At 33.5% G+C, this 11,981-nt stretch overlaps 1 protein-coding gene and 1 pseudogene across 3 annotated transcripts; one reads left to right on the top strand and one right to left on the bottom strand.

Moving 5' to 3' along the window:
* Window positions 1-1,092: 1,092 nt before the first annotated feature.
* LOC141696745 (E3 ubiquitin-protein ligase RFI2-like) lies at window positions 1,093-7,263 on the top strand. 3 transcript variants are annotated; one of them, XM_074500877.1, is made up of 5 exons: window positions 1,093-1,241; window positions 5,115-5,325; window positions 6,158-6,183; window positions 6,253-6,628; window positions 6,737-7,263. In XM_074500877.1, exons 2-5 carry the CDS (start codon window positions 5,138-5,140, stop codon window positions 7,113-7,115), a joined length of 969 nt encoding a protein of 322 aa, XP_074356978.1. In that variant the 5' UTR covers window positions 1,093-1,241; window positions 5,115-5,137; the 3' UTR covers window positions 7,116-7,263. The 3 variants fall into 3 exon arrangements, with proteins under 3 accessions (XP_074356978.1, XP_074356976.1, XP_074356977.1); XM_074500875.1 differs by lacking the exon at window positions 1,093-1,241 and adding an exon at window positions 3,509-3,696; XM_074500876.1 differs by lacking the exon at window positions 1,093-1,241 and adding an exon at window positions 4,256-4,530.
* A 219-nt stretch (window positions 7,264-7,482) lies between these two features.
* On the bottom strand, window positions 7,483-11,184 carry LOC141697973 (beta-glucosidase 22-like; annotated as a pseudogene).
* Between the last annotated feature and the right edge of the window lie 797 nt (window positions 11,185-11,981).

Below are 11,981 nucleotides of genomic sequence, written 5' to 3'. Positions count from 1 at the left end.
GATGATGGTTGCTCTTGAGTTTGCGGAACTAGAGTAATTTCTATTTCTATTATGTAAAGTTGTTTGTATATATATTAGTTGTGTTATCGTATAATTGGGCTTAATATACTTCTTTTCAAAGTTATACTAGGGGATCTAGTTTTGAGATTTGGAATTGTTGAAAAGAGGTTTAAAAAGAAAGTGAAATTATTTATGGAAATTTGGAATTTTTGTTACTAGAACTGTAATCTAAAAAGATCTTGGTATAGTTTGGGGTCGTAGATGCTATATTTCATTGCTCGCATTTGCTTATTGATTAAACATGTTTTATAAAAATTTGCAAAAATATTTTTTTTTTTGCAAAAAATACAACTTTCTACATTTTTTTGCAAAAAATCGATTTTATGCAATTTAATTCAACTAAATTGAACCTCAATGAATTTTTGCAACACCATGCAATCTCAAATGCAATAAAGAAAAACTAGATATTGCTAATTGATTTTGGTTCCACAATATTTTTGCAACCAAAAAAATTCGATGCAACTAATTACATATCCTGTTGATTTCGGTTGCACCGTATTTTTACAAATATTTTTAAAAAATAGTAAAATCGCAAGAAAAAAACATAGTAAAATTGCATTTTTGGTAATTTTTCAAACATAAAAAGTGAAACATACCTAATATATTTTAGGGTTTTTTTGGAAAATATCCAAGTTTAAAAATATTTTTGCAAAAATATTGTTTTAAAAATTTGCAAAAATACTTTTTTATTTGTAAAAATACTATTTTTCAAAAAAAATTGCAAAAATAAAGTTTTTTGGCAACGGAATCAAGTGCATGCAACCTTTGATAAGTTTGTGCATGTAACCTTAAATCATCCAAAAAAAACTTTATTCAACTAATTGCATATCTGGTTGATTTTGGTTTATTCCGTATTTTTGCAAAAAAATCAAAAGATAGTAAAATCGCAAAAAACTTAGAAAAGTTAGTAATTTTGGTAAATTCTCTATATTTTACTATATATATTAAAAAAAAATTAAAATTATGAAAAAATAATTAAAATTTTTAATTTGAGATTTAGAATTTAGGCGATTTAACCCAACAATGGAAGCATATACTATTTCTTTTGGGCTATACACACATATACATGGCGTTTGAATTATGTTTCTATGGATGATATAAAAGCTGAGAGTTTATTGTCTCTGTGTATTTATAAAGAATATCTGTTGCTAACCTCAACTATGGCCATCACTTTCATCTGGGTAATTGTTTAACCTTTTTAATATTGTATTTTGCTGTTGTTAGTTTTTGAGATGCTTGTTTAATTAGGGTAATTTATTTATGCTTCTATAGTGTTTAAGTTAGTTTGAATATGGTTTTTATATGGAAGCTTGAAATGCATGTTTTTGTATTGTTTTGGGTGCTTTTATAATTTGTTTTATCATAGATGTCGGTTTTTATGGAATCTTGAAATGATGATTTGTTGTTAGTTATATATGAAATATGGGTTACTAGCATTAAGTCGTTTGATGAAGTTCTAGGGTTTTAGTTCATTTATGTGAAGGAGAATGAGGAAACAAATTAAATTGTATTTGCTTTGTTTGAGAATGTTGTTGTATCTTCTACGGATTGAATTCTGGGGTCTAATTATTTTAAATGGTGTAGGAATGCTGATGTATTTAGGGAATAAATTTTACATGTCAAATGTACCGATCCGGTTTAGTTCACCTATCATCTCGTCGTGTATATTGTTCTATTTGTTTAGTGAGGTTGATATTGGATCAAATACCTATGGCTTTAACATCAAGTTTATACATGGTGGAAATCTTAAGTTGCCATTTGCCAAATTAATAATATTTGTTTAATTGGGATGAGGAAGGTAACCGTGTTACTCTTCTTATCTACAAATGAATTTCTATAGTTATTATGCTTGGTTAATTTGTTAGTGATCGGCCATCTCAGAAGTTTGTCTATAGATCCTCTCGGGTAGATCCAATCTTACTTAAAGGAGTTAATGATAATGTATAAACACGTGTCATGTTTTGCTTCATCAGCTAAACCATTACAAGTTTATAGAGATGCAAGATTCAGGAATCAAACTTTAAGTTGATTTCATTATGGAATCATTTGATGTTAAATACCATCATGTTTTAACACTTTCGTGGCATTTTATCATCTGTTGACAGAAGCTTTTTACTCTTATATAGTATGCTAGCGGCATGCTGCGAATATAAATTTAATTAATTTATCAGTTTATCTTTTTATGTTACTTATCACAATTTTTATATAAAATGTTATTACTTTTCAATTACTCCTATACTTTTTAAAAAGAACAAAAACTACTCCTTTTTATTTTAAAGTCAAGTATCTTTGCATATTTGTTAATAAAATCCCTAGTGTATCTGAAATTATCTTTTTGTATCTTATTTAAAAAACACCAAACCCCACTCCATTTTCTTCACATATTTCGAGAATATAAGATACCTACCGTTATATTCTTGTAAATATAGAAACAATCAGTCTGACTTTGACCATCAATTAACCTTGATAAAACAATTACTAGTAAACTATACACTATAATCATATTACGAAATCCAGAAAAGATATTGTACAAGATATATTTTTCCTTATAGATATTAAAATATTTTCATCTCCTTCTGTACTTGCCCTCTGAATTATTACACACAAACACATTTCTATCTTCTTTGAATTTTGTTGCAATGGATAATATAATAGCTGAAAATCTGTTGCTTGTATGTTCAATATGCCTCGAGTGGATCTCTGATCACGACGAAAGATCTATGTCTAAGCTCAAATGTGGCCATAAATTTCATCTTGGTATTTTGACTGATATTTATAATATTGAAATTGATTGTTCACTAAGGTTTATGGAATGTGTGGCTTGTTTAATTGTTCGTGTTCTTAAGGTGTCAGTTATTTCAATCGTGATTGTAATTTAGATGTAAATTTAAAAAAGGATGTTTCTCGTGTTGTGTGTGTGTTATTTGTGTGTCGGGAATGTACATGTATTACTTTTCGGATGTTGCCTGTTGACTGAAGCTTTCGACTACTTTTATTTTGTTTGCTAGAGGCCTGCTGCCAACATAAAACTAATTAATTAATTTATTTATTAGTTTATGTTACTTTCCACATTTTATGTTTGAAATATTATTGCTTTTTAGTTATTTTTATACTTTTCAAAGAGAACAAATGTAACTCTTTTTTAATGTTTTAGTCAAGTATTTTTTTATGTTTTTTAGTAATGTCCCTGGTGTATCTGAAATAATCTTGTTCTTTCTTATTTAAAACACAAGGCCCCACTCAATTTCTTCACATATTTCGATAATATAAGATACCTACCTTTATATTGTTGTAGATATAGTAACAATTAGCCTGATCGTGACCGTCAATTAACCTTGATCGAACGATTATTATTAGTAAAACATACACTATAATCAGATTACGAAATCCAGAGAAGAAATTATACGATATATATCTCTCTTGATAGATATTAATATAACAAAATTCATCTCTTTCTATGCTTGCCCTCTTTTTGAATTAATACCGACACATTTCTATCTTCTGTGAATTTTGTTGCCATGGATAGTGTAATAGCTGCGAATATGTTGCTTCTGTGTTCAATATGCCTCGAGTCGATTTCTGACCATGAGGAAAGATCTATGGCCAAGCTCAAATGTGGCCACAAATTTCACCTTGGTATTTTTTATTGTACTTCTATAATATTGAGAATGATTGTTTAGTAAGGTTCATGGAATGTGTGGTTTGTTCGATTGTTTGTACTGTTACAGTGTTTAGTAATTTCAATTGTGATTGTAATATAAATGAAAAATTAAAAAGAGGTGTTTTTGGTGCTGTGTGTGTGTAATTTGTGTGTTGGGAGTGTACATGTACAACTAGTGTTGAGTTTTTTTATCGTAAATTGTCGATGTGGTTTAATATCGAACCTTTAAACGGATGTTATTTTGTTAGGTATTTATGGGTTTGATTTATGTCTTAATTTATGTCTTACTAGAAATTAGAATTGAGTTGTTTTATGAAGCACGTTGATGAGGTTACAAGTTAAATTTATTACTCATTTTGAGAACAATTAATATATATATATATAAATATACATACATACATATATATATATATTAAGTTTTTTATTTGGGCAAATTTCATTTGCTTAAATTTTTTTGTATTTTTTATTTTTGGAATATAAGCTGATGCGTTTACGAAATGTTTTTACTGTCTTGTTTCTGAGAAACATCATAAATTTCAATTGATTTAGCTAGTTTGATCTTGAATCAATTACTTATTCTTTAAGATTATGTTTATAACTGGGGTCCATCTAGCTTCAGTCATTATTTCGTTGTAAGTTTCAGTTGAAGTAATTTTCCATCAGAGACCGGCCATCTCAGAACGTTGAAATATGTCTTTTGAAAGCATTTTCTGTTCTGCTTCATCAGTTAAATGATTGCAAGTTTATAAAGATGTGAGATTCAGCTGTCAAGTTGTGAGTTGGTTTTTAGAGATCTCCCATGTCAGAAGGTTCAAATAGGTCTCTCAAAATAAGTAAAAGCATTTGTTTATGTGTTGCTTCATCAACTGAAAGATTACAAGTTTATAAGGATGCAAGATTCTGCCATAAAATTGTAAATTGGTATTATTATAAATACCCTTTAGGTTAAGCCGTCTTGTCTTTGTACTTTCGTGGAATCCTATCTGATGATGCTTGTTGACAGAAGCTTTCTGCTCGTGTTTAGTTAGCTGGTGTCCTGGTGCCAATATATAAGTAATTAATTTTGTAAATTTACTGTCTTTGCCTATATCCATAGGGTTTTATTGCTAGGAAGAATTCTTGCTATAGATTCTAATTCAGATCTTAAAGGGGTTTGCTAACAAGAAGTTTACAGTTCTCTTAAATGTTATATATAAGTGGGCATTAATTAAGTTATTTTGTTGAGTTGGTGGTGATCTGCTAGTAAGAATGACTCAATTTATGAGTTTCTCCGCTTTAGGAATGTGTTTCATGCTTTTGCATTGTGAGACCATTAATATTTGCAGTGGTATATTACTTTACTTAATTGTGTATGTATGACTATGTTCTAATAATTTTTTTTGCCACTATATAGATTGCATTGGTTCAGCATTCAATATGGAGGGAGCGATGTTGTGCCCAAATTGCGGGGATGTTGAGGATGGAACTTGGCTATATGCAAATGCCTCTACTTCTTCATTTCCTGACTTCAGTATTAATGACTGGGAGTGGGAAGATTTATATGATTATCTTTTCGATGATGATTTAAGCACCTTTAGTGGCATGACAGGAGATTCATCGTTTGAGTAAGCACAATTTCATCCTTAGGATATTTATTGTGATACAATAAAGATGGTTAACTTATGCGACCGGTTAATCACGTTGAACTTAATTGTAGATGTATTATAAAACGTGTAATGTGGATACAATGCAGTAAAATAAAGCTATAGGCCGCCGTACAACTTATGGAGTTTATAGTTCTTCACACAATCTGTATATGACTGCTAATAGCTCCTTCAGGTTTAATATGATAATAGTAATTCTATTAAAAAATTTACTTTTAAAGTTATGATATAATTTAATTAAAAATTAAATCTTAAGTTTCTTATAAAATTAAGAGTTACCTCTGATTACTTCTCTGCTAAAAAAACAGTTATTTTCTGAAATATCTAAGTTTGCATTAAATTTTCTAAGTTATTTTCTGAAATATCTAAGTTTGCATTAAAAACAGTTATACACACGCATGCACGCGCACGCACACATCAAATGTGTATATATATAGTGTGTGTGTGTGTGTGTGAGGAATTGAGGTTTAAAGGCTATATTAGATTGGACATCAAGGTTGTTTTATCAGCTTAAGTTTTGTACCAATTTTCCTGAACTTCGACAATGGCCCCTTTTGGCATCTGTTTGTGTAATTTATTTTGCATATGATTATCATATCCAACTCATGTCATGTTGAGGAGTTGGGGTGAACTCAAAGTTCTAGGTTTTTCAACTTTTTGTATTGGATTTATTTTTCGGTCACTTCTAACTATGGTGTAGTATCTGTATTTGTTTCTTGTGCTGGTATATTTTTTTATGTTCAAAATTTTATAAACTTCTTTTTGACATTTAGTTGCTTTAAAAATCTTACAGGCAAGCGGAATCGTCTCCAACGCTGAGTAAGTAAATTTCACTCGATAACTTTGAAATTTCATACACTTAGATATTAAATTAGATTTGTCATTCAGATCGCGAGTTACTGGGAAGCCATGCCCTATTTGCTGAACATATGGCTGCATCGCCGATGGCCCATCCCCATGTTCATGTTCCACCTATTCCCAATGCTATATCTCTTGCAAGTGAGAATTTGGATGATCTCATCTTCAATCATCACATATATGGCCAATCTGGACAAAATGAGCTTTATAATCTTAATTCCTTTCTCGCTGCGAATGTTCAGTATCAAAGTGGGGGTCGTCATTTACCTTCACTCTCTGCTAATAGGAACCTTCTCAATGGTGTTGAACATGTTTTAGACCCTTCAACAATGAGAAATACAAGGGTTGATAGTGATGCTATATTAAGATCTGGACCTTCTGCACTTCCCTTCCGCTACGGTGATAGGTAAGCCCGTTCGAACCCTTTAATACCCCTTTTTATTCTTTTAATGTTTCGGAGGATTAACTAAAATGCTAACCTTGTTTCTTTTTTCCTTTTGCTCTTTGATTACAGTTCTTTTCCAGGAGGTGGAAGTTTTATTGTCTCTTCACTTAATCATCCTGGAAGTATCACTCATCCCCATGAAAGGATCCAGGTTTCACATGTCGGCCATCCTCTACAAGGCAGTCCTACAAGTCAAATATCGCCCGTCATGCCTGGTGCCAGAAGATTTAGTGGTCCTCTGGGCATGCCTGTATGGTCACTGGCTCTTCCTCAAGAGGGTTTCAATATTTTTCCTTATCCGGGCAGTCAAAACCAACAGTTGGAAATTAGGAACCGTTTGTCTCGCTTCCCTGTTACGTCTTTTGATATGGAATCGGGTTGGGAATCACAGCGACAGTGGTATGGAAGTTCTGATCCCAGCCACAGGTCTGGCAACCTTTGGCCATAATGGCCGTAGAAGGTTTAGTTTCTTGGTTGTAACTTGTAAGGCTTTATTAGCCAAATATAGTGCTTGAAACTTTTAAACTGTCAAGCACATGGTTTTAAGATATAATCTTAAAACATGTTTATTATATCTTAGCCAAATATATTATTGAGTTGAGATTTTATTAAAATAAGTAAGCATGTTTTGTTGGTCATGTGGCTAGCATAACTCTTGCAAACTTTTGGTAGAATTCCTAGCTGAATTGTAGAATTCCCAGCTGAATTATTTCTCTCTTTTTTTCTTGTTTTTTTTTTTTGCATTAAATTAATATACAAATTGTGAATCATGTATGTGTGTGGTGTTTGTTTATACAAATAAATGAGAGTGGAAGGTTTCCATAAAAATAGGAATCTAGCATTTTTACATGTGAGAATTTTAAAATTTAGATACATAGTCCTTGACTCGCCCTACAGTGTGGATGCCTCCCTCCTTCAAGAAACTGGAGTACCAGTTGGCCGAGCTCTTAGGATATCTCTTCAAATCCTTATCGTTCAAATCAACGTAGTGCAGGCCGTAGGCTGAATCATATCCGCCTAGGAGCTCAAAAACGTCTAAAAATGACCATGTAAAATACCCTTGTGTGTTTGCTCCATTCCTTTCAGTTTTTTAACCATTTATGTGTTAGCCGAACTTGCTATTGAGAAAGATATTGATACTTAAAACTTGCTATTGTACCTGACTGCATCTAGCACACTGCCGATAAACCCTTGCATGGACCGTACTCGGGTAGCATCGTTTAGTTCTTCTTTTATAGTTTCGTTACGAACTGTTTTTAGACCTGTCAAACAATCGCCATTTAAAACAAATTAGTATATTGACGATGCTAACTCACATATCACACTTAAACATGCCAGGGTTGTAAACCATTGGTTCACGATGCCATATCAAACTACCCAAAATATCCCATGAATTTCGCATTTGAGACTTGAGTAACAAAGGCATACGAGGTTATACACAGCTGAGCAATGTGTTTATTCTATAATTCGAAACTGGATGTGTGTGTTCCACAGTTCTCAATTGAGTATCTTCCATATATTTATTTGCAAGATGCATATTTCTGCGCAGTAATCTTTTTTCCTTGTTCAGCATACGTTGTAGAAACTGCAACATATCTAATGACAAAAGATATTTCTGGCATTTCTTCCTCCTTTTTTTCTTATTGTACTAGGATTCAAATGTGGTCAAGGATAGAAGAGAAAATTGATGAAGAAAGATCGATACCGTTTTCATGGATGTAAACAGGAACATTGCGATAGACATCTTTGAAATACTCCAGGACGTGTGTGAGCCCCTAGGATTATATGTACAACACGTTTCTGTCATATTGTTCAAAACCAAGGCAGAAGAGAAAAAACATAAAGAGATTGCCTAATCAGCCTTAAACCTGATATTGTTCGGTACCATCTCCTCCCCCTGAACCAGCAAGTAGTTAGGAAAGCTTAGTGAGAATCGTTGGTTTAAGCTCTGAGCAAGAAGTTTTCGCAGTAAGCAAATTGCAGCTAGTGTATGAAATTGTATCAGTGTAAAAACTAACGTACATATTAGTTGTACTGCCATATCAGCCATCAAATCCCTGCTGTCTACATTAAGGTTGATGGTTTGATCCTTAATATATCCTGATGCATAATGGTTCACTCCCACGAAATCCAAAGAACCCTTTAGCCATAGAGATTCTTTTTTGGTGAAGGATGGAATCTTCTTACCTGCATTTTTCTTGATCACATCTGGATAGTCGCCATTCATTAAAGGATTCACAAACCTGAAATTTAGAAAAAAAATGAAGGAGATGCAACTTATATGGCTATCACACGCAGAAAACCTCAAATAATGGTCATAACTTGGGGAAACTTTAGCATTATAGCCTGGTGAATAATATCCGGGTTGACCCCGAGAGGTGTCATGCATTTGTAAGTATTCTAATTTTTGTGACTGGAAGTAATCACAAAAAAATTACAACTGTGGTAAGTTTGGCACTTACCAACCGACATAATATTCATTGGCTCGTTGAGTTGCTAGTAAGTCTTCTGTTGTGTTTGTCCAAGGACTAAACCAAAATACCAACACATTAAGTCCGACAAAACCATGTTGTACTGCCTGCATCAGATGTTAGTTTCTGTGATTATATGTACATTCAAGTATCTACAGCTAAACAACATATCTTAAGAATTCTTGATGGTCTTAATACCTTGTACTTTCGCTTGTACAGTCTTGCAGCTAATGCATGTGCTAACAAAGTATTATGAGCAACCTTGTACGGTTCATCCAAGGTACCTTGTGTACAATTCATTCCATGGAATGAAGAACAACGCCTTGGAGGCATCATCCCTGCATCATAGCCTAACATCGGCAACATATTTATCTCATTAATGGTAGTCCAGTGCCTAACTCTGTCCCCAAATTCTCTGAAACATGTATCAGCATACGCAACAAAATCCTTTCTGCATTCACAAATTAATGGAAGTTACTTCACATTCATAGCAAACTTTGGATCATTCAAGGCGAATAGAAACCATATCTACAGAAGTGTACAATATTTTCTTGTCAAGCCATCCTCCATATTCATCTTCAAGTGATTGTGGTAGATCACCATGGAATAATGTAACATGTGGCTGTATCCCTGCAATCAACAGAAAAAATGTTAAATGTACGCCCTCTTTTTAAATAAGAAAAATCTATAATGAAGTTGATTCTAACCCCAGCTAATAAGTTCATTAATTAAATTATTGTAGAACTGTAAGCCCTTTGGATTGATAGGGCCTCTCCCATCTGTAAATGAAACAAAAACTACTTGTTAGTTAGTTACTCCCCTATGTCTATCTAATAACATTACAGAACTAGATGACAGATACATCTACATACTAGGAATAGATGACAGATACATCTACATACTAGGAATTAGTCTTGCCCAGGATATGGAGAATCTGTAGGCCTCCAAGCCAGTGGCAGCCATGAGTTCGACATCTTCCTGAAAGGATCAAAGGTTGATCACTTGGTTTACAAGAATCTGGGCACGCTTCTTCAACTAATGCTATATTGTAATGTACCTTGTACTTGTGGTATCCATCACAAGCTATGTCTCCGGTTTCCCCATTCACATAACCTGATGATATTGTTGGCATGTGTTAAGGTCGCACTCTATGAAAAACATATTTTTGTGTGTGAACAATTATTCTATCACATTACTTGTACTTTTGTAAAATTGTTCTCAGCCCAACGACTCCTCATATGTTAATATGTAATTTGACTACTCTTATCTTCCCGACAGGAATATATTTATTTAAAGATATTTGCAAATGAACATACATGAAATTTCTGTTGTATATTATTTTTAATAATAACAAAACAAGTAAACAAAGGAGATATAGAGTTGTTGATCCATATACCCACTCACCACTATGAGTGAAGGTGTCCCAGATGCTAGGAGTTTTTCCATCTTCGAATGGTGCTCCTTCAACCTTAAATTTGCACAACCATGTATGTAGATACACATTTAGATTACAAGCTAATACCTTGTATTGACGGAAAAATAATCAGAAATATCCTTAATAAATTATAATTCAACACAGAAAAGTCCATTAAAGAATGAATACTAACAGTACACCTGATAGGCTGAAGTTCCAGAACCAAACACAAAATCAGTAGGAAAATCATCTCTAGTATAACTGATACTGGTGCCATAGACTCTAAATCCCCATAAAGTAGTTAACTGAAGAAGATAAATAACAAGCTGACCACGCGAGAGACTATGATTACTCATGAACATTTTTGCTGCCTAATAAGCAGTTAATGATTCTGTCCCCTTAAGTTATTTAACACTCCCTACAGGTATGCTTAAATGTGGAGGAGAAGTTGTTTAATGTATGACTAGAAGGAGTTTTTTCGATAAGTTTAGGCGATAATTGTTGGTATAATCTAAGGCTAGGCTGAGCAGGACAAACACACCAATATATTATAGGCCGTATTAATTCTTTCTAGCCAAAGCCCGGGAAAAGTTAAACTTGTGCATATTGTCAATCATACAAGGCAGAAAAGGACTAACTTAACTGCTGTGTTACAGGCCTGCAGGGAAAGGAGAATATAGATACCTCAGTCAATCAGCCAACCTGATAAATTTTAAAGACACGTCCTAAACTTAAATTCGATCATATATTCTTGAATATATAATTTTAAATTCAACCGCATCCGCTCAATTTAACAAACACCAGATTTTTTTAAAAAAAACCTCGTCGGAAAAATTATGAACAGCAAACTAAAAACCGAAAACAATGCAACTGTGAAGCAAGTTTAATATTCATTCTAGTTGATAACTCCAATCTATGTTCTGGGCCTTTCGACGCTGTTTTTGGACCCTTCTTGCGGAGTAGTAGCCGGTGGGTGTCTGCAAAACAATACCGGAGCCGGATTTTGACCTCGTGGCGCCTAGAGTGTGAGAGTAAAAACTCGATTTTGGATGATGAAGATAGAAATGTAAGGTGACTATGTATATACGAGTGTATGAGAGTGATGTGGGAGAGAATAAGTAACCCCTAAACCTTCTTTCCTTGTTCTATTTATTGCCCACATATAAGGTTTAGCCGTTAGTACCTTTCGATCTGTGTCGCTCATTCCTATGAGCAGAAGGGCACCTAGGTCTCGTGAATGCGCTACACGTCTCCAGGTTAGGATAGTACAAGAGATATTTCTCCCCATCCATTCACGTGAGATCATCAGTTGTGACTTGCGCTTCACGTATTATACCCTTCTTGGACCTTTTGGGATATGGGTAGTGAAATTGCTTTGATCGGTGGACGTGGGATGGTCCGGAGCTGGACTAGGTAAACATGCCCGGGT

This window comes from Apium graveolens, chromosome 11 (genome assembly GCF_009905375.1).
Source record: "Apium graveolens cultivar Ventura chromosome 11, ASM990537v1, whole genome shotgun sequence".
NCBI lineage: Eukaryota > Viridiplantae > Streptophyta > Magnoliopsida > Apiales > Apiaceae > Apium > Apium graveolens.
This window is presented reverse-complemented; position numbering and strand designations above follow the sequence as displayed.